Source organism: Danio rerio, chromosome 21 (assembly GCF_049306965.1).
Source record: "Danio rerio strain Tuebingen ecotype United States chromosome 21, GRCz12tu, whole genome shotgun sequence".
Lineage (NCBI taxonomy): Eukaryota > Metazoa > Chordata > Actinopteri > Cypriniformes > Danionidae > Danio > Danio rerio.
Window position 1 is genome coordinate 27,146,524 of NC_133196.1, and position 23,722 is coordinate 27,170,245.

The following is a 23,722-nucleotide window of genomic DNA, read 5'->3' on the forward strand; positions in this document are numbered from 1 at the left end:
TATGTAAACATGGTTTGATGAAACTGTAAATCAACCACGCAAGCAGATTTAAGACGTCCGCATTTTTTTATTAGTAACAAATCTGCACACAGATACACTCCAGCATGCAATTCACCCATACCAACTGTTCAACACTGACTCAACTATCACTGCCTGCACGACCACGCACACTTCCACAACCTCTCATTATTGACACATTATATCATTAAAATAAGTGCCTGTATCAATTTGTATCAAATAATATCGATACATTTAGTCATATCCACTTTCACACAAACAAACAATACTGCATGAATTCACAATAGGTTTGATGCTCTAAGGATACATTACATACACTAAAAATATATCAAGTACTCTGAGTACCAAGATAACAGACCTAAAATGTATATATTAATTTCACTGTGAATAAGCTGACACTATATTATTTTTAAACAGTCTGTGCATTACGTCCTCAACTGATTCCTCCTATTTAGTATTGCATACAAGTACATTCTTCAAAACAGAGAGGGCTGTTTCATAATAAAGACATTGTTTGAGCTTTTCATTGACATCAAGCTTTATGAAACAGTCCACTGAATTGCTAAAAAGTCCAGGCAAAAACATCTTCACAAAGACCCAATCATTGTTTTTAAGTAGCTGGCAAAAGATATTAGCGCTGTTAAAAATCACTGGCAGTTGTTTTTAAATTATTCTGAAAGATACATTTCCATGTAAACACGCATAAACACCACAAACTGTGTCTGAATAGACATAACAAGCAATGGCAGTGCTATGATTTTAGTGTTTTACCATATACACATTCAATACAATTATTACGTGACATGAGAGAACACACACACTGACATTTAAGATATGTCATTTTGCAGCATATTTCTTTATGTATAAATCATTAAGATGCTGTAGTCATAAATATAATATTTAATATATTATACATTTATATAACCAGTATATATAGCGTATGCGGATTTACAAAATACTCAACACTTCCACAAGTGAACAAAAATATCCCCTTATAACAGAAGCTGAAGACTTAATCTTATATGTGTGCCACACACACACTGGTCAAGGAAAATCCCATAAACCTCTGCTTTGGTACTTCAATAACTATCCAGAACAGTAATAAACCTACCTAGATTAGATGAAAAGACAGTGTGCAGAGGTAGGCACATTGTTCTCTATATCATAAATCACGCTAATATACCTGTACATGTTACAAAACGTTCAACTGTGCAGTCGAACAGGTATTTCATCACATGCTTTTATATTTGATCTTGTTATTGATTATCAGTTGAATGTACAGAACTACTTTTAAAACACAAAATAAAAGGACCCAGGGCCAAGAAATTTGTGTCTGTAACAAAAATGCAGTACATGACTTCTCCTGATGCTATGAAAGTTGTCTTAACATTTGCAGCACTGTGATTTGTTGTAAATCAATATAAAACTCCTGCCTTACGACAGCTTTAACAGTTTTCAAACAAAGAAAATACCCTAAATTATGTTTTATAATGTTAAATTATTCAGACTAGCTGTACATCAAAGTGTTGTGGTCTCGCTGAATCAAAAGATGAGACGCTTTCAGATGGAAAACAGGTAAATAAGTCACACATTGTTGCATAGACATCTTTGTATTCCTTATCAGAGCTTAGAGAAAGGGTGTCCATGTCAACAATATGCTCTTTAATTAAAAAAAAATAATAATAAAAGTTCAAATCAAGTCCAGCATCATTTAGCTACACTGTTAAAAAATATGTGAGAAAGAAAAAAAGAACTCTGCATTTGAAGTGACTTTTATTGATTTTTTTAGTATTATATATTGAGTAGAAAATAAAGTACAAAGAATTAAATCTGTATAATAAGCAAAAAACTATTAACAGATCAATACCTAGTTTTAGTATCATTATTAACAGACAATATACTGTTTACATCCACTAAAAGTGTCAATAAAAGCCACTTTTTATGCTTCCACAAACATAATAATAAGAAAAACAAATTAATCACTAGCTATGAGTGTTTTGTGTCTACAGTGCTATTGTTTTTGTTATGATTATCAGCGATCTAGCAGTTGCAGATTGCTAATGGACAACAAATCCGCTATTATGGACTACAAGATCCAATCATGCACCACACACACTCACAGCGGTTCCAGATCATGACTGATTGCAAACACAGAGATGGAAGATTGTCAAAGACTGATGATTACTAAAATTATATACATAGCACACACACACATCATGGCTGAGTCTTGTTAATCTGTTTAGTTAACATTATGACACATTTTCCTTGCCTTGTCCTGCCGTGTTTTTGACCCTAGACTTGTTAGTTTGTTTAATTACATAGCCTGCTGCCTGGCTTTTGATAATCTGCCTGTATCATCGACTACGACTCTGGATTTCCTGTATACATCAGTTTGCCCCTGTGTTGACAGTTGCTTGCCTGACCAATCTATTTAATAAACCTGCGCTTGGATCCGCACTCCCTTTGTCAGCATCTCTCCTGTGACAGAAGACTCAGCCATGAAGTGTGCATGTGTACTGTGTATATAGTACTAGTAATCAATCTTTGACAATCTACTATCTGTGTGTCTGCAATCAGTCATGATCTGGAACCGGTGTGAGTGTGTGTAGTGCATGACTGGATCTTGTAGTCCATAATGGCAGATTTGAAGTCCATTAGAGATCTGCAACCGCTAGATAGCTGATAATCATAACAGTTTTTAAATAAACGGATATTTAATAAATATCAAAATCTAATTCAACTATCATATTAAATATAAAGGAAAAATGTTTCATTAAAAAGCCACTGGATCCACTGTTTTGTAACATGTTATACTTGATAGCTACAAACAAATGTTTTAGACTGAAAGTTTAGGAGAACATCTCTATACTCTAGATAAAATGGTATATAATATACTATGCTAAGCCACAGTGTAAATACCACACTGAAATAAATGAATACACTAACTATCAGGAATCAAATAACAGCTCGATTGTGCATTATAAGGTTAAAGACTAGACTGAACTCATCTTAGTCCAAACCCTAAACAATTCAGTTACTGTGCCTTTAGCATTGGGCCCACCTGCATCAATCTTCAGTAGAGACGAGGTCTATGGCTGTAAGAAAGTGATTATAGAGCTGATGAAATCCAAAGGCTTGTCAGCGTGAATCCAGTGACTGGCATCTGGGATGTACTGGATATCGGCACAAGGAAAAAGCCGCTGGATTTCAGGGTAATCGTCAGAGCTAGAGGAAAACCAAGAGGTTAGTGGTATGAAGAAAAACAGATATAGGTTGCGTCCAAAATCGCCTACTACTTGACTGATAGAAAAGTACATTCTATGCGGTATTTGATTTGTGTTAAAATGGTTGATGTTTTTTTGTTTCATTTAGCAGTTACACTCATTTTAAAAAGTCACTTAATATGCAAAAGCATTGCAAGTCTCAAACGTCCCATAGTGTTGCAAGTCCCATATGAGCACATTTTTCATGTTAATAACCAGTATTACTCTACTAAGCTTGGTTTGTCACACAGTTTTATTTGTTGGACAAATGGTAAACACTTAAGTGGGAACACTATATCTGTGTTATGATTGGCTGGAATTAGGGGTGCACAGTATTGAAAAAAATGACGTTGCAATCTTTTATTTTTCTGCAATTTATATTGCGATATAAATAAAGATGACTTGAATGGCTCAATTTGGAAAGAATTCATAATTTTATATTGCTTGGAATGTATTTGTCAGACAGATACTCTGCATAAATCAAACAGATCACATTTTCTAAGGAGTCTAACTGTATTCAATTACAGAAATTAGTTAATTAAATAACACTGCATAGTCTTCATAGTATAAAAATAACAATTATTATTTGATTAAAAACTACAAATGGTTTCACATGGTTTCACATGGTAAATCACATGGTTTAAATACATTTGAAATCTCCTTAAAAACAAAGCAATTGAGGAAATGAAAAGCATTTTCTTACACATTAGAAATATGTTGTCATTTGTTTGTTGTTGCTGTGATTGCATATTGCCCAAAATAGAAGAAAAAAAAAACATATTGATGCATGGTCAGGACCCTTTTGTTGTCACTCTTTGACGCTCAGGGTACCTCTCATTTTGCATCTTTTTATGATGCTCGAGTTCCTCTGTTGCTTTTAAATGAGAAAGATTTGGGGTCGATTTACTGACATGTAAAGAAACTGGCAATTTTATCATTGTGATTCAATTAAATATTCAGTAATAAATTTGCCGCCTTAGGCTGTGCATTTTCCTGAAGAAAATAGTCAAAAGTAGTTTATTTACATAACACATTTAACCCTAAACCCATTTGTCAATCTAAAACACGGGATATACCTCTATAGCCTACGGATGAAACTACAGTTGCAATATATTCCACAGGTACATATATTGCAGGTCTTTGTTTTAATTGAACCAGTCATGCTAAGTGTTCAACTACCCATGATAAGTATATGCATGTACAAATAGTATCCATGTGAATTGATTACTATTTGCATACAAATAAATTGTGATCACCTTATGTAGGCTGAACTACTGCCACCCAAAAACAGAGTAGGGCCCTCATAGGTGGTGTCAAATTCAGGGAAACCCAAGATGTCCTCTAGGTGGTTTGAGATGGATTCCAGGTTAATTCTCCAGCCATATTGACCGTTTTGCTCCTCCAGATTAGTGAGGAGGAACTGACGCACTGAACGCTCCTGTAAACAACAAAAATGTGAGTTTGAAAAAAAAAAAAAAAAAAACAACAACACTTATATACATACAAAAAAAAATTATAAATAAATTAATGTCACTTGAAAGAATTAAATATTTCAGTGAACTATTTATAAAGGATGTTGTAGGAGCCATTTGGCAACTTTGCTCATTGTTCCACTAGGTGGTGCTCTTTAACAGGCTTTATAAGTGGGAACGAACATTCAGGTAACAGGTGTTGCTAGACGGAAGGGAGCACATACAGTTTTGACCACACATTTTCAAACACACACACTTTCAAACGCACACACTTTCACACACATACCCACAAACACAAACAAACGCTCACGCGCATTCACACAGAGAGCCACACACATTCATTCATGCTTTAGCATGACGGTTTGTTTTGTTTGTAAGTCACGATATGTGGCAGTGTTTGACTTCTACGAACGGAAACTTACCTGGAAGGAAATTTGTGAACTATTGGAGTTTGCAACTGCAATAAACGTAAACATCTTCGGAAACAAGTAAGACTGTTCATTTCATTTACACTACATCAGCCAGAGGACAGTGTGCGTCAGCTGGGTGCCTGTCTAACAACATCTCAGGGACTTCAAGCAATAGGCTTAGCCTCTACAATCAAGTCAAAACTGTCGCTTCGCATCGCGGACCCGCCGGGAGTTGCGCCGGACCTGAAGATTCATGCCGGTTGTGTCTGAATGGAGGCCACAAAGCCTATCGACATACTGGTTCTGCTGTGGCGTGTTTGCTCTGCGTTTTGGAGGACGTCGGACGACGCTATTCATCAGCACTGCACGACGTGAGTTCTACGCAGATGGTCTTCATATTCGCTGGACAACGGCGCCCAACGCAAGGTATGTGTAGCGCTACAATGCAATGAATGGCCATTCAGTTTGTGTTCAATTTGCGGGGCAAAATCCAATGCATTGGTGACACAAGGGGCGGGTAATTAACGTCATATTTCTCCGTGAACTCTGCTACTGTTGTGCGAACTTATCGTGAACGCGTGAAATAGGTCATGGAGACAAATGAAACGATCGACAGGCCTGCCGAGCCGTCCGTAGAAATAAACACTATCGAACATGATAATGATGCGCAAACATCAAAAGAAAAACGCGTTGTTAAACTGACTGCTAAAGCGCTCGCTGATAAACTGGGACGTTTGCAAAATGAAAGGAAAACTAAGCTGAATAAGGCAGCCAGTTTAAGAAATGTGTTGAATGGTTTGATTGAAAAGGGAAATGTTGTACAAGCTCAATGTGTACTTGATGATTTTATTAAGGTCTGTGATGAATCAAAAGGTGTTCATGAGTGTTTGATGGGTATGTTACCTGATACTGAACAAGAAAAACATGATGTGTGGTTTAAAGCCAAAATGATCGCCAATAATGAGCTCATTTCTAAGGTGCAAATGTGGTTATCAAATTCTGGTCAAAATGTGAGTCTTGGTCCTACTGGTAGCCAAATTGGTGATGGTATTAATCCAGAGGATAGTGTTTCAAATGCCACTAGTAAACGCTCAGGGAAAAGTGCAGGTAGTAAATCAAGCACTACTTCTTCTGTGCGAATTAAAGCACAAGCGGAAAAGGCTGCATTGCTTGCTCGTATAGCAGCTTTAAAGGAAAAGCATGCATTGGAAGAGCAAGAGCAGCAGATAAAGAGAAAATTAGAGCAACAGGAGTTGGATACTATGTTGGCTGAAACTGCTGCCAGACTGTCCGTGCTCGAAGCTTCTGATAATTTCTGCAGTGAAAATGCATCTGATGCTATGAATTCTTACTTGACGAGAGAAACACAAAGTTTAGCACCTCCACACAAACTGGACCCGATGGCAAGTGAATTTAAATGTGCCTCAAAGTAAACCACAACAAACACAGGAGTGGACATCATCATCAACAACCCCCCCACTTTTAGCCGGAGTGCTACATCAAGCTAGTCAACAGCCCACCACTAGACCAAAGGAGTGGTCTGGTTTAAATAAACAAACAACTGAAATCAACCGAAATTTACATCAGCAACCAACCAAATTTAATGTGCCAAATACACATCAAAGGTATACAGGAGGATCTAGTTCAGGGGTGCACTGGAGGAATAATACAACATCACTTGTTCAACAACAGCATTTGATATCCTTGCCAGCAAGAAATATCCCTTTGTTCGATGGAGATCCTCTCCAATATGTCTCCTTCATGAGAGCTTTTGAACAAGGAGTGGAAGAAAAGGCTAGTAAGAGCGACTGTTTGTACTATCTGGAACAGTTCACTAGGGGGCAACCAAGAGAGCTTGTTCGCAGCTGTTTGTATATGACGCCTGAGCTAGGTTATGATAAAGCAAAGCAGCTGGTACAGGAACACTTTGGCTGTAAGTACAAGATTGCTGTGGCGTACATTGAAAAGGCTTTATCTTGGGCTTCAATAAAGAATGAAGATGTTAATGCTCTACAGGCTTACTCTCTCTTTCTGCGAGGCTGCTGCAATGTTATGGAGGAACTTCAATATATGCATGAGCTGGATATGCCAAGTAACATAAGGGCAATTGTCTTAAAGCTGCCATTTAAACTTCGAGAGCAATGGAGGACTGCTGCACATGACCTACAGGAAACAACAGGAAACAGAGCCTTGGTCAATGACCTGGTGAGAGTTATAGAAAGACATGTTCAAATTCTGTCTGATCCATTGTATGGCAATATTAGCGACTCACCATCTGCAACAACTGGTCAAAGAGCTGTCAATAGGTCACGAGTATCTTCAAAACAAAGAACTAAAGGAAAAAGCTTTGCTACTACCCTTACACCTGTAAAAGTTGAGTGTACCACAGGATCAAGGACCGTCGCACCTAGACATAACTCTGCATCTGCTTTATTCTGTGTATACTGTTCTCAGAGTCATCTATTAGAACATTGTCAACAGTTCAAATGCAAAAAACACAGAGATAAGATTAATTTTCTGAAGGAGAAACACCTCTGCTTTGGTTGTTTGAGTACTTCACACATGAGTCGTGATTGTGAGAAACGCCTAACTTGTAAAATATGCAGCCAAAGCCATCCTACTGTACTTCATATTAACAAGAGCGACACAGCTAGCATGCATAAAGCGCATGTTGCTAAGGTCACAGTAAGTACTTCTACTCAAGTTGACAAAGATATTACATCACACTCATTCGCTTCAACTGCTGAGACTTGTGGACATACAGGGGCCGGAGCAGATCAGTGTCTGTTATCCATTGTGCCAGTCCAAGTCAAGTCCATCAAATCTGATCAGGTAATACTGACATATGCATTCTTTGATCCTGGCAGCTGCGCCACCTTCTGTTTAGAACAGCTTATGCAAAAGCTTCATCTTACTGGGAAACGAACCCAGTTCCTCTTATGCACTATGGGGCAAGAAAGGGTGGTGCCAGCATATTCACTCACAGGACTGGAAGTGTCTGGTATTAATGGTAATGTCTTCCATGAACCTCCTCAAACCCTAACACAAAAGAAAATGCCCGTAAACACTGATAACATTGTTACTGCTGAAACTCTGGTAAAATGGCCATACCTGGTAGGGTTAACACCTCCCAAGATAGAAGCTAACGTAGACCTGTTGATTGGAAGCAACGCACCAAGGTTGTTGGAACCTTGGGAGGTTATTAATAGCCATGGGAATGGCCCATATGCTATAAGGACCGTGCTGGGATGGGTCATTAATGGTCTTGTGCATGGAGAAGACTCCTGTCTTAATGCTGAATGTAGGTCAGCTGTAGTAAACAGGATTTCAGTATGTAAATTGGAGGAAATGCTGAATAACCAGTATAATCATGACTTTAACGAAAGAGTCACAGAAGAGAAAGGGCTATCAAGGGAAGACAAGAAGTTCATGGATATTGTGGAAAGATCTGTAACACTTAAAGACAACCATTATCAAATTAAACTGCCTCTTAAGAAAGACGTGCATCTGCCCAATAACTTTGCTGTGGCAAAACAAAGGCTAACAAGTCTAAAACGAAAGTTTCTGCAGAATGAACATTTCTTCAAAGAGTACCGCAATAAAGTCAACGACATGTTACTCAATGGTTATGCAGAGAAAGTACCTACCCAGCAGTTAAGTGGCAGCAGTGGTAAAGTGTGGTACATCCCTCACCACGGAATATATCATCCCAGGAAGAAAAGTCTGCGTGTGGTATTTGACTGTTCTGCATCATTTAAAGGATCATCATTGAATAAACAGCTCCTGCAAGGTCCCAACTTTAATAGCACACTGATTGGAGTTCTCCTGAGGTTTCGGCAAGAACCTGTGGCATTCATGGGGGATGTGCAAGCAATGTACTATCAAGTTAAGGTTCCAGAGGAGGATAGAGACCTTCTGCGGTTCTTGTGGTGGCCTGAGGGAGATCTCACGAAAGATGCGTCAGAATTCCGCATGACTGTCCATTTATTTGGTGCGGTATCATCTCCAAGCTGTGCCATCTTTTCTCTGAGGAAAACAGCTGATGATAATCAGGCTGAATTTCCAGCAGAAATTCCACAAACTGTCAAAGAAATCTTCTATGTCGACGACTGCTTGAAGAGTGTGGAATCTGAGAAGAAAGCTGTAACAATGATCAAACACCTGACCATGCTCTGCCAAAAGGGAGGATTTACCTTGACAAAGTGGCTAAGCAACAGTTGCTATGTACTGCAAGCCATGCCACAGGAATATAGAGCTAAGGGTGTGGAAGAACTTGACATGGACCGAGATGAACTTCCCATGGAAAGAGCCCTTGGATTACAGTGGTGTGTTCAGAAGGACACATTTACATTCAAAATGGCACCTTGTCAACGGTCCTGTACTAGACGTGGAATGCTATCTGTCTCCAGTTCAGTGTATGACCCACTTGGTTTCCTGGCACCAATTCTACTACCTGCAAAGATAATGCTGCAAGAATTGTGCAGAAGAAACTATGGATGGGATGAAACGGTACCTCAAGAGCTACTACACCGCTGGACAAGATGGATAGAGGAGTTGGAAATGCTGTCTAACTTTGAGATTAATAGATGCATCAAGCCCAAAGACTTTGGAACTGCCATACATGCTCAGCTTCATCATTTCTCAGATGCTAGCGAACTAGGATATGGGGCAGTTACCTATCTCAGGATCCAAAATAGCAAAAATGTCATCCACGTTGCATTTGTGATGGGCAAAGCCAGAGTTACACCTTTAAAGACTGTTACCATTCCCCGTCTAGAGTTAACAGCTGCAGTTCTTGCCGTTCGTATGGATCTGATGCTGAAAAAAGAGCTGCAAATCCCACTGGCAGAATCAATATTCTGGACAGACAGCACATCAGTGCTTAAGTACATAAATAATGAAGACAGACGTTTTCATACGTTCGTGGCTAATAGGGTCACCATTATAAGAGAAGCAACAACAACTTTACAGTGGCGGTACATTCGTTCCAAGGAAAACCCAGCAGATGATGCATCTAGAGGTCTGAGGGTTGGTAACTTCATTGAACACAATAGGTGGATAGTAGGTCCAAGCTTCTTGTATAAGTCAGAAGAGGATTGGCCAGCTGATAGAGCTGACATGGTGATCAAAATTGATGATCCGGAAATAAAAAGAGAAGTTTTAGTTAACGCAGTAAGTGTAACTGACTCCTCAGATAGCACCACTCGTTTAAATGTGCATTTCTCAGATTGGAAGAGATTGAGGGTAGCCGTAGCTTGGTTTCTTAAGTATAAGCGAATGCTTCAGGAACGGTCTCACAAGAGGAAAGAGTCTAAGACTTCTTATGTGGGTATGCAGAGTGTTCCAGTGCATGAAAGGTGCACTTTGTCCATTGAAGACATAAGTGAGGCAGAGCTTGCCATTATACACTTTTGTCAACAGCAACGATTTAGTGAGGAAATCGCTACCTTGTCAGCTGGAAAAGGAACTGTGAGTAAGCAAAGCCCTCTGTACAAACTGGATCCACGTCTGGATAACGGACTTCTAAGAGTCGGTGGGCGACTAGCTAGAGGTTCACTACCAGAGGAAGCTAAGCATCCACTGATTTTGTCCAAAGACCAACATATAGCTACTCTCCTCCTGCGAAATATTCATGAACGGCTCGGACATAGTGGTTGAAACCACATACTGTCCACATTACGAAGGAAATATTGGATCACAGGTGCTAATTCGGCAGTAAGAAAGATAATGTCTGACTGTTGTCTCTGCAGAAGACAAAATGGTCGAATGATGCTACAGAAGATGGCAGACTTGCCCATGGAGAGGATTCTTCCGGACAAACCACCATTCACCAACACTGGGGTTGACTACTTTGGTCCTATAGAGGTGAAGAAAGGACGAGGCACTGCCAAGCGATATGGCGTGATATTCACTTGCCTGTCTAGTAGAGCAGTCCACCTTGAAATAGCCAACTCGTTGAATACAGACGCATGCATTAATGCAATACGTCGGTTTGTCTGTAGAAGAGGTCAAGTTGTTAATTTACTGTCTGACAATGGTACCAATTTTAAAGGAGCAGAGAAGGAACTCCGAGAGGCACTCCTAACCTTGAACCAGACAAATATTGGAGGAATGCTACAACAAAAGGGCATCAAATGGAGTTTCAATCCTCCTTCAGCGTCGCACTATGGTGGTGTTTGGGAGCGTATGATTCGCATGGTGAGAAGAATTCTTTCTTCAGTCCTTCATCAACAAAAATTGGACGATGATGGACTCCACACAGTAATATGCGAAGTTGAAGCCATCTTAAACGACCGCCCCATCACCAAGTTATCTGACGATCCAAATGATCTAGAACCCCTGACACCTAATCATATCCTCCTCATGAAAGGTAAGCCGTCTTTGCCACCAGGGCTGTTTGAACACCATGATCTGTACATCAGAAAGCGATGGAGGCAAGTTCAGTACATATCTGATCTCTTTTGGAAACGGTGGATTCGTGAATAACCGCCATTATTGCAAGAGAGGAAATGGAACGAACAGAGAAAAAATCTCAAACCAGGAGATATCGTGATCATTATGGATCCTACAGCACCACGAAGCTCATGGCCTCTAGCAAGAATGCTGGAAGCATTTCAAGACAAGAAAAAGATTGTGCGTTCAGTGCGGCTTCAGACCAAAAGTAGTATAATAGAACGGCCTGTGACTAAACTCTGCCTATTGCAAGAATCAGTTTAGCTTATCTACTATTAAAGTGTCTCCACTGGGTTATTGTGTATTTGAAGTATTATGTATGTGCACCTATTATTGCCTGATGTTCTTTTATGGCTCCTTAATATTATATGGGAATTGTTACATTTGTATTCAATTAGGGGCCGGGATGTAGGAGCCATTTGGCAACTTTGCTCATTGTTCCACTAGGTGGTGCTCTTTAACAGGCTTTATAAGTGGGAACGAACATTCAGGTAACAGGTGTTGCTAGACGGAAGGGAGCACATACAGTTTTGACCACACATTTTCAAACACACACACTTTCAAACGCACACACTTTCACACACATACCCACAAACACAAACAAACGCTCACGCGCATTCACACAGAGAGCCACACACATTCATTCATGCTTTAGCATGACGGTTTGTTTTGTTTGTAAGTCACGATATGTGGCAGTGTTTGACTTCTACGAACGGAAACTTACCTGGAAGGAAATTTGTGAACTATTGGAGTTTGCAACTGCAATAAACGTAAACATCTTCGGAAACAAGTAAGACTGTTCATTTCATTTACACTACATCAGCCAGAGGACAGTGTGCGTCAGCTGGGTGCCTGTCTAACAACATCTCAGGGACTTCAAGCAATAGGCTTAGCCTCTACAGATGTGTTTGGACAAGGTTACCTTAACTATCTTCCTGAGCTGGTCTTCAGCCAGTCTTCGCGCTGTGGAACGAGGAATATCACTGGGGATCTTCACCTCTTTCATTGCCTGAATGTAGGCATGGAAATTGGTGTGGGCTGAAGTTAGAGAGGGACTGATGTCCACAACAACCAACCGCTCTACTAAATTAGGCTGAATTAGAGAGAGAGAGAAAGAGAAAGAGAGAGAGAGAGAGAGAGAGAGAGAGAGAGAGAGAGAGAGAGATTAAAACTATTAAAAACTATTAGAATTACAACTACGAAGAAAACTTTTAAACAAAAACAAGAGAAAGTAAAACGGTATGACTTTGATTGTAAAACATTAAGAAAAAACTTTAGACAACTAACAAATCAGAAACACAGACAACGAGAGAATACAGATTTGCGTCTTCAGTACTGCGAGGAGCTTAAAAAATATACAAATACACTAAAAAAATAAATAAAGAAGAGTACATCTAAATACATCTTAAAACATTTAAAGAATCTGTTAATTCAAGCTATTTCTGGGAAAACTGGAACCTTCTTAATAAAAAAGAAAGGTGAACAGCTAACAATACAAAATTGAGAAACCTGGAAAAATTGTTTAGTAAAATAAACATGGGTATGGAACAATCACACACACACACTCCCATATGGGCATGGTTCACCGTGAGCAGAGGGAGGAGTGGGCGTGGCCAGCAAAGCAGGGGAAAACAGGTGAGCAAACAACTGCTGTCAGTTAGCTCACAAAACTAGACACAAACCATGAGGAGATTCATGATTTTATAGTTTACAAGATTAAAATGCAAAAAAAAAACAGTAATTTAATGCCCTGTTACATTCGTTATTCGTAATTTCATATACACATAACCACAATTTGTTATACCATTATAAAGATAATCATGTTTGTATAAACACTATAAATGAGGAGGACTTCTCTCCTCCTGAATGCCCTGGTCTGAAAACCACGCAAACAAACACTGTGAATCATGGAAACAAACCATACAAACCATCATGAACGGCTAAATACTGCTTACCATGCGCGGATGTGTCTCACCCAGTAATTGGGTCACACAGTTTGGCAGGTCTGCCTTGCCTTCGGAAAGCACATGCCCTCATGAATATTTAAGAAGCAGGTACTTCTCATAGGATAAGAAAACTTTGCTATGAATAATAATGAGAAACCAATACCTTCTCACTGGACAGGCAGGTCAGCGCTATGTCACCGATTTTGACCCCGCCCCAAAAATTATTTTAAACCTGGAAGATGAAATTAGCTGACAAAAGCTCAAAATTATCCAGTTTTCCCTAAAATTAAGCTGACAGGTGCTAACGTTGTCTTAACTGATACTCAACAAACAAATATGGTAAAATCTAAAAAAAAAAAAAAAACCCCAGGGTGTCTCAAACCTTTAAAATAACGCATTTGTAAATGTCGAGATGAACATTATTTATCATTAATAAATGCTTCTGAAGTATTTTTCATTGTTAGTTCTTATACTAATGCATATAAATAAATAATAATATAATCAATCCTTCTGATCCCAAACATTTAAAAAACATATAATAAAGATCAGGATTTTACCACCTAAATATTTTATTACCACCTGTCTTGTAATAAAAAATCTAATTATTAGATCTTTTATAATCAGACATCGGCACAAAATCAAGAGGGACATTTTACTTTGAAACAATTTCATACTTCATGTTTTTCTGCATGACAGTCGCACCACATAAGTTTAGTTTAGGGTCAACCCTCTCTTGCTATTCATAATATTTTATCAAAAATAATGCATATTTATTTTGTTTCCACCTTCATTATGATACCAGGTCATTCCTAACATTTCATCCTACATAACCCCTAAAATGATCAAAATTAACTTTTTAACTTCATCATCATTTCAACAGTATAAATGAAGCAATGTACCTGTGATAAGGCTGTAGTCATTGCAACCTTTCCGCCCATGCTGTGTCCAATCAGGACACACTTCCCAATGTGCAGCTGTCCCAGCAGATGTGTCAGATCACTAGTCATTGTGTCGTAGGTCAAGACAGGGCTGTGTGGGCTTTTGCCGTGGTTTCGAGCATCGATTGTCAGCACCTAACTAGACAAAGTACAGTCAGGACAGTGAACAGACTCCTCTGAACAGCCCAAAGTACTGGTGAAACTGGAGGCGTACCTTCCTGCCGGTCCGTTGAACCAGAGACTTGGCAATGGAGTGAAAGTTTGATTTGCTCCCAAACAAGCCATGAAGAAACACCAGTGGCGTGCTGTCACCTTTCCCATCAAACACATCATAGGTCAGGTTTACAGGGCTAAGAGAGAGAAGAGTACATTGTAAAAAGTGGTTAGTTGGGTTTACTTAAAAAAAGAGAGCAAATCAATTGCGGAAAAAGTACAAATAAAATCGCCACACTGCCACTTTAAACCCATTGCCTCAAAATTCTTAAGTAAATGAACAAATGTATAATTATAAAAAAATAAGTTAAGTCAGCTTAAGAGTTCCAAGTTACAACAGTAGGTTTATCCATTTTTAAAATAAGTTGCTAATCCTTTTTTACTGTGTAGACATAAAAGGAAAAGACACATAGACAAGTTGATAAAACCTTTCCAAAGCAGAAAAGTTCTAACTCAATCAAAGCAATGACCACTAGGGACAAAATGTGATGCTGGCTTTAAAAAGCCTGGCTACAGTACAAAGTTTGAAGTCCTTTTAAAAGCATAGCATGTATAATAGTTCAAAGAAGTTTAAAGTTTTAAAAGCCTAAATGAGTATTGCAAACTGTAGCATGCATGTCGCTATAGGTTTTTATCATATTGCTACATGTTGGTAACATTGCTGTTATGAAGTATAACATCGACTTAGCACATTACAAAATGTTTATATATGTTTTATGTTGACAACAAGCTATATAACATAATTGTTAGCATAAATAATACTATGTATGTTGCTAGCATGCATAAGCATGTTTGTGGCACATTGCTAATCGATCAATCAATCAATTAAACTTTATTTATATAGCACCTTATTACAACCACGAGGCTGCCCAAAGTGCTTTACAGTATTCATTCATTCATTTTCATCTGCTTTTCAGGGGGTTTTAGGAGAGAACCCCAGACTTCCCTCTCTCCAGACACTCTAGTCCTTTTGGTTATGACTCAAACCTCATGACCACAGGTGAGAGTAGGAACGTAGATTGACCGGTAAATCGAGAGCTTTGCCTTTCGGCTCAGCTCCTTCTTTACCACAATGGACCGGTACATTGACCGCATTACTGCTGTTGCTGCACCAATCTGCCTGTCAATCTCATGTTCCATCCTTCCCTCACTCATGAACAAAACCCCAAGATACTTAAACTCTTCCACCTGGGGTGAGGACTTTCCTCCAACCTCGAGATGGCAAACCAAGCACCAAGGCCTATGACTTGGAAGTGCTGATTCTCATCCCAGCCACGTCACACTCAGAAGCAAACCGCCCCACTGCATGCTGAAGGTCCATGTTCAATGAAGCCAACAGAACTAAGTCTGCGAATCCATAAAAACTTTGAACAAAATTGGTGAAAAACGGCAGCCCTGCTGGAGTCCAACATGCACTGGACACAAGTCTAACTTATTGCCGGCAATGCAAAAAAAGTATTAAAAACTAAATTATACATTAAAACACATAAAATGGTAAGAACACATGTGTAATAAAACAGCATTTGTACTAACGAATATCAAAAGCAAGTCTAAATAGATCCTAAAGCAACAACTGACCTGCTGATCATAGGACCCTGTTCAGTTTGTCAACCTTTAACATCTCACATAAATAATATGAAGGTGCAAGACCCGTTAACTGCATTAAAAAGCAACAGTAGTTTCTGGTAGTGAAATTAAACTGTTATAGCTGACTGTGAGAGGGCGTCTTAACTAGAGCTGTAATCAGGCTATAAAAGTTAGGCCTGATAGAGCCTGAACCCGACAAGTGCATTTTGATTGACAGCTTTTTAAAAGCCCGAACCCGTTTATAGCCCGACATTATCCAAATGTGCACATGCACACAGCTCTTTTGTCTTTTTTTCATGAATGAGTCGTTTATATGCGTTAACATTACTAATTCATAACATAGACTACAGGCCAAGTTGGAACATAAAAATAAAATAAGCCCTCTGAAACATCTTAACATCTCAACACTCTAAATAGGCCTGGGTACATACACTTAACCTTTAAATTGGCCAACGACCAATAAAAATAAGGTGCAGTAGGTAGTGCTGTCACCTCACAGCAAGAAGGACGCTTTGTTGCTGGTGCGAGCCTCGGCTCAGTTTCTGTATTGAGTTTGCATGTTCTCTCTGCGTTCGTGTGGGTTTCCTCCGGGTGCTCCGGTTTCCCCCACAGTCCAAACACATGCAGTACAGGTGAATTGGGTAGGCTAAATTGTCTGTAGTGTATGAGTGTGCGTGTGAATGTGTGTGTGGATGTTTCCCAGAGATGGGTTGTGGCTGGAAGGGCATTCGCTACGTAAAAACTTGCTGGATAAGTTGGCGGTTCATTCCGCTGTGGCGACCCAGGATAAATAAAGGGACTAAGCCGACAAGAAAATTATTGAAATGAATGATAAATGATGACGGGTATTTGGCAATAACGAATTTAAGATAAAGGCTCTGTGGGATTTGTTTTGCCACTTCTCCTGATAATAAGGCCATGGTGAAGCTAAATAATAAAAGAATAATGCCAGCATTAGCCTGTATACTCTGAATACATTGTGATTTTATGGTTTTATTAATATTTAGTTATAATTTGAAATTCTTTACTTATCAAGATTAGGCTGTGTGTTTTTGTGGGGAACATTATTTAATCCACTGTTAATGGCTTTAGTGCAGTCCTTCGCTCACTGAGCAGCACTGAACACCCTTTCTCTGCTGCTGCTACTGGCCAAGATGCACTACTGATCTGGCTAATTTAGCATGTTTTGGGTAGGATTTTTTGTTCATCTTCCACCAGTCAGGAACATTCATTTAATTTTCCATGACAGAGGTTTCAATGCAGCAAGTGACCTCGTCATCTTCCCTGTCAGCTCGCTGAACACTGCTCCTTAGTGAACTGCCGTAAAACGCAGTATATAAGCGACCGCCGAAACAATTAGAATGACTGTTCAAATTAACCTGTTGGCTGGCCTGACCGCTGACAAAATTCACTCTTTTTGACATCTCTGTCATCATTTGTTATACCTTTGCAGGGATGGATTTCAATGTTGTAACAAACAATTTGATTACTTCCTCGCGCTAATCGAAATGCATCACATGACTGTTCATTTACTGCCCAAGCCAGGCATGACCCCGTCTAAAAAGATAGAAATAAAGTCCGAACCCAGCAAAGATCTTCAGCTCTAGTCTGAACTAGTAACACTGATAGGTTGAGCTGCAAACAATGCAAGGATTACCCTGCACCCGCTATGACTAGCTGCTGCAATGTCCCGCGGCTGCTTTCCTCCTTTCATGTGCGACTCGACGGCTTTGAGCTCCATGGTCCCTAACGAAAAGTTCTTTTTGTTGAATTTACACATTGCTTCATTGCCACGTCGTTAAATTTACACTTTCCCATCTTTGCATTTTGAACCTCACATCAACAACCGCGTAATGACAGCACGGAGGTGCTGACCAACGTAAGCGTCTGTACTAGCCGACCTACCATAATAAGCTAATAAATGACGCAGACTGTTATTTCTCTCCTGTTTCCCACATACTAAATTAATCAACTGTTAGATGTTTTACTGTGGACCACTGTGCTTCCCTATCGTCATTAAGCACACCGGCTGAAAATGTAATACCTACAGCCACTTTACGGTAAAATTTAAGACAATTTAAGACCTTAATTTCCTGGATTTTAATTTAAAACATTTTAAGACTTTTTAACGACCCGCGAGAACCCTGTGCTAAATGGCAATGCTCGTGTACATGTTTGATCAAATGCTAATACTTAGTAGGCATTTCTAGCATATGTTATTGCATTTAGATAATCATTCATAGCATGTAGCTAATCGTTATTAGCACTTGGCTTCCATTATCATTGTTACCATGCATAGTACACAGGAAGTCCCATTTGCTAGCAAGAGTCAAACAAGCCAATGCCCAGGTCCCTACGATGTTCTGATGTAGAGATATTGATATTTTTAAATGGTTGCTAGGTTATACTGTTTTATTACTGTGGGGACATTTGACAGGTTAGTGATGATACATCAAAGCTTCTTGGCAATATGAGTGATCTTAATCGACCCCGATGTTTCTAGGACAGTCTTTATGAGTGTCAAAAACTGGACTTGAACATTATGTATTCCTGGTGTTGGGTTGCGGCTGGAAGGGCATTCACTGTGTAAAACAAATGCTGGATAAGTTGGCGGTTCATTCCGTTGTGTCGACCCCTGATTAATAAAGGGACTAAGGGAATGAACATTATGTAAAAATGGCTTGCCGTATTTTTTTGAAAATACAATGCTTAATAAGTGTTAAAAAGTGATACATGCAAAAATGGCTTGCCATATCAGTAAAAAAATATGGAGTTTAAGTCAAAAATGGCTTGCCATATTTTGAGAAAAATAATGCTTACAAATTATTTATTGGAAAACTATAAGTCTGATAAACCTTAAAGACATAGCAACAAAATCTAACTCATCTAAATACAGCTTTTGGCCAAATTTGGGGCTTGTATAATTTTTTAATATGCCCGGATTATAAAAATTTAATATTTAAATTTTTTTATTAAAAAAACAATAAGTCTTATAGGCATGAGGAGATATAGCAACGATCTTGAATGTAGAAGGCACATTTTGACCACATTTGGGCCTTGTGGCATGAACGGCCTAGGAGGAGATACGTTTGTTTTCAAGGACAGAGTAGTATAACAGTATGTTGGCTTTCTCAAGCCAACATAATTAATCCTGAATTAACAGGGAGCCAGTGAATAGAGTAAAGGACAGGTGTGATGTGCATACGTTTGAGACTTACCCACGCTGGCTCAGAAATGGCTTGACTTTGGCAAGAAGGCGAAGCTGGAAAAAGCTTGCCCTAATCACTGAATTAACCAGTTTATCAAATTTTAAACTACTGCACAAATTCACTCCCAAATGTTTAATTACACAGCTAAAATAAGGGGAAACACTAAAAGTGCTTTCACACCTACACTTTTGTTTCGGAACGCATCTCGTTTGCCCAGTTAGCGTGGTTCGATTGGCATATGTGAACAGGGCAATCGCGCTCTGTTCCGCGCCAAAGTAATCGCTCCGAGATCGCTTGAATTAGGTGGTCTCGGCTCGATTGAAACGAACCCTGGAGCGGATCGATTGCAGTGAGAAAGCGATCCGATCCGAGCGCGGTTATATCACAGTGTTTTATGGATATGTAATAGGCTTACGGCTATATGAAGAGAGAATTATGAGTGTGTCGGGAAGTTTCGCGAGTCTTCGGATGCCCGCAAACGAGTGATGATCTCCCGGTAATCTCGCGTCTCCCTCCCGGTCCTCAAATAGGCATCGTCGCGCACCCTTCTCACCCCTCCCCACCGCGTCTCGCTCAGACGCGTCACGCGCGCACCCTGTCAATCACCACCAAACCACCACCTCTCCTGACAGCTGAGCGGGACGCTGCAAAATAAACCCTGACACTCTGACTAATGTAAGGAGAGTTTACTCGCACGTGACTTGTTTTAGCTCTTTTGGTCCGATTATAAACTTTGCAGTGTGAAAGTGAACCGCTCCAAGAGCAAAGAGCAACAATGTAACATTTGTAATCTCTGTTTCGGAACAACTGAATCGATACACAGGTGTGAAAGCACCCTAAAATCATTTGAGGGTAACTCATTAGGCAGGTTAGAGTTGCTAACAAATATTTAAAAAAAATTTACAACATGTTTAACACCTGCCTAGCATGAATAAACATACCACTAAGACGCGTCTAAGACATTTCAAAAGGTTGTTAGGGTATTTTAGCAAATTACAATCAAGTTTTATTGATATGTCTTTTTTTTTAATTCATACTAGCATGAGTTAGCATGCTCAAACATGTTTGTCATATAATTTATATCATTAATGACTAGCATGCATTAACGTGCTACTCGTCTTACCACACTGCAAGCATGAAATAGCTTGTTGCTAACATGTTTTAACACCATATTAGCATTACTCATCATTTTGCTAACACGTTCTGGGTTGTGTAGGGTTGCTAACGTTTGTATTATGTTTAGTACAAGGATAGCAAACATAAGCATGTTACAGTAGAAATATTACAAAGCTAAAATGCTAAAAGGACAGGAAGATAGATTTAGATACTTATTTTACAATAACCACAAATCAAATCTGAATATGACCTTGGTTTAAGTTGTAGCTTTAAAGCTCTATGAATTTTAGTCTCAGGAGAATATTAACTTTAAATCTGAATAGCATTTCAGTATATTGCCTTTCACAAGACTCATAAGTATGAGTTTTTATTGATGTTTTACTTAAAGATAAGATATGGTGATGACTGGAAAGTGGAAACATGGCCTTGTTTACAAAATCATACCAATATAGTAATATCTAATTTATAACTTAATTAATGTAACCATTACCCGTTATTAGCCACAACAAAAGATAACGTGTAGGTAATTTTGACTGGTTTTACTCTTTTTACTCTATTTCTGATTAAAACCCATCTACTACTGGCTAATTTTCTAAGGTGACAGTAAATGCACGAATAATAACGTTAAAATAAACTACAAATAACTTTTTAAAGTAACAATAATCTCTCACACATGAAGTTCTGTGCAATTAACAATATTTCATCCGGAAGATTAAAGATGCAACACCTGGCGGTTCTCATGCTGTCACTGCCAGCGCGGTCCAGCCGCGAGACTCCGCTGCAAAAATCCCGAAGTCCCGTTACAGATGAACATGACGACAGGCCGCAAGGCGCTCCTCTTGTGAAAACACGGCACAGGGCACTCATGGCAAAATTTGACATGCTAAAACGTGCGTCCGGACTTCATTCATTCGACCGGGGTTGGCGACTTCAAAGGTCGTCGTGATGTTGTTTAGCTAACACTAGGGAAACCCTTCCCGCACGACAGGGTTGCCAGATCTCGCTAGAAAAACAAAATAAAACCGCAACAAATGTAGAACTGTTTAAATGCAAATGAAAGCAGATACAACTAAACACTTCCATTTTTTAGTTTTTTAAAAAATATAAATGTTTCACATTTACGACTGACTGTCTAAATCTGGGATTTTCAAAATTGTGGACATCACATTGACATTATTATACTTATTTTTAAATCTAGTTAATATTTATTCATTTAACTAAACTTTCTACTTATTAAATTTGCATAAAGTATTTAAATCTCTTTTTATCTAAAAAAATATTGTATTGAGATTATATTAAGATTACTTTAATAACAGTTTTATTTTTTAGTTTTTCTACAGTAATTTTATTTAATCATTATTTGTTTAAAAACACTTTTGGATAAATTAAAGCTTCTTTTGTTATATTTTATTATTCCGTTACTTTTTCCAAGTTTTATTTATTTAAAAAAAATTAAATTGACTTTTATTTAGGTTTTATACTAATATGTGTTTATTTGTTGTCATATTTTTTCCATAGATTTTTATTTATTTATCAATATTTATAATATATATATTTATCCTCCCGATATTGTTTTAATAATAGTATAGCACTAGCAATCAAAAACTCACCTGTATTTCATTATACTATAATTTTATATTTAGACAACCTCATGGGAAAAAAATATTGCGTAAAGCAAGTGGACATGGCAACATTTCGACACCTCAGAGTGTCAGTGATGTCATCACGTCGTGCGCATTTAAAGCCTGCAAAGCTAAGCACATTTCAGACAACACATATATTTGAAAAATAATATTTACAATAAAAGATATGCACATGCAGGAGATGCAGAGGAGTTACAGTGAAAGAAAAAAATATGAGAGAAGACGAAAATATGTTATGACAAATCAATCAGCATTGTTTAGCCTATGGAGCAGTTTTACCAGAGGATGGCGCCACAGACCACAAAAACAGACTTAATTCAGATTGTGTGGGCAACAACACAGCTTTCATGCACTACACAGAAAATGATCTTTAATCGTTTAATTAATTTAATAAAACGTTAAGACTTTAGTCATACAGTTTCTTAATATCTTTTGACATATATGCTGTTATCAATGTTATGTTTAGATGTAATCATTAAGCAGGAGTGCTTAAAATCAAGGTTTATCACTTGCATATATTCACTGATATGTGGCATATTTAATAGCGTTTAAACACTTCTGAGCAAATGTGAAAAGAAGATGATGATAAATCCAATCTGGCACAAATCCTAATGATAACGTTATGTTGCAAAGGCCACTTGTAAGGCCAATGACTTCTTTCCCCCCAAACATTCTTCAAAATAACTTTTATTGAGTTCAACAGAATAACAAAATTCATAAATGTTTTAAACCACTTAATTGCCTGCAAAGAAAGAGGACATTTTGCTATGCGGAAAGGCCTGTTAAGGGGAAGTCTAGTTCACACAATAGGACAACTAACTGAAAACAAGACAGAATCTTCCACAGCAAAAAAAAAAAAAAAACATACAGGTAGTAGGCAGTAGAAAATAAAAATAAGGAAGCACAATGCCATCAATAGGATCCTCAAATTAATAAAATGGGAAGTTAAATTATTGAAGTGATTTAATAAAGAACTACACAACTGTACTTTGAGTGGCACCTGTAGTTCCATGCAGCTTAATCCAATAAAGAAACATGTTTGTCCACATTCCATAGACATGCACTGTAATTAAGTGTAAAAGGAGTTTTTTTCCCCTCTAATTTCAAGTGTTTCAACTGTTTATGTGCATCCAAAGAGAAAGTCAAAGCTTTATCCTCCTCCATGTCTGCTGCCATAGGCAACACAGCAGCAGGGATAAAGCAGCCAACAAACACCATGGAGAGGAGACATGCAGGAAAACTCCCAATAGAAATATCAAAAGAAAATATTCATAGCACTGCAGCACATATTTCACAATATATGTGGTTCCAGTGTCATCAACTGCTGATAAATGTGCATTGTCTTCAAGTGACAAGCCCTTGGAAATTTATGCAATTTACTTTTTTAACTAATGTAAATAGAGCAATGTAATAAAATCTTATTGGCCCAAAATTTGACTCAATATGTAGGCTAT

At 38.5% G+C, this 23,722-nt stretch overlaps 1 protein-coding gene across 2 annotated transcripts; it reads right to left on the bottom strand.

The window, feature by feature from the left end:
• Positions 1-47: 47 nt before the first annotated feature.
• On the bottom strand, positions 48-21,617 carry abhd11 (abhydrolase domain containing 11). Of its 2 annotated transcripts, none has more exons than XM_073934479.1 (6): positions 21,353-21,589; positions 14,715-14,850; positions 14,462-14,639; positions 12,539-12,709; positions 4,538-4,719; positions 48-3,243 (listed from the first exon to the last, which is right to left on the bottom strand). In XM_073934479.1, the coding sequence occupies exons 3-6, from the start codon at positions 14,567-14,569 to the stop codon at positions 3,108-3,110; spliced, it is 597 nt and encodes a 198-aa protein (XP_073790580.1). In that variant the 5' UTR covers positions 14,570-14,639; positions 14,715-14,850; positions 21,353-21,589; the 3' UTR covers positions 48-3,107. The 2 variants fall into 2 exon arrangements, with proteins under 2 accessions (XP_073790580.1, NP_001004290.1); NM_001004290.2 differs by having other exon boundaries at positions 2,993-3,243; positions 14,462-14,635; positions 21,353-21,617.
• Positions 21,618-23,722: the final 2,105 nt, after the last annotated feature.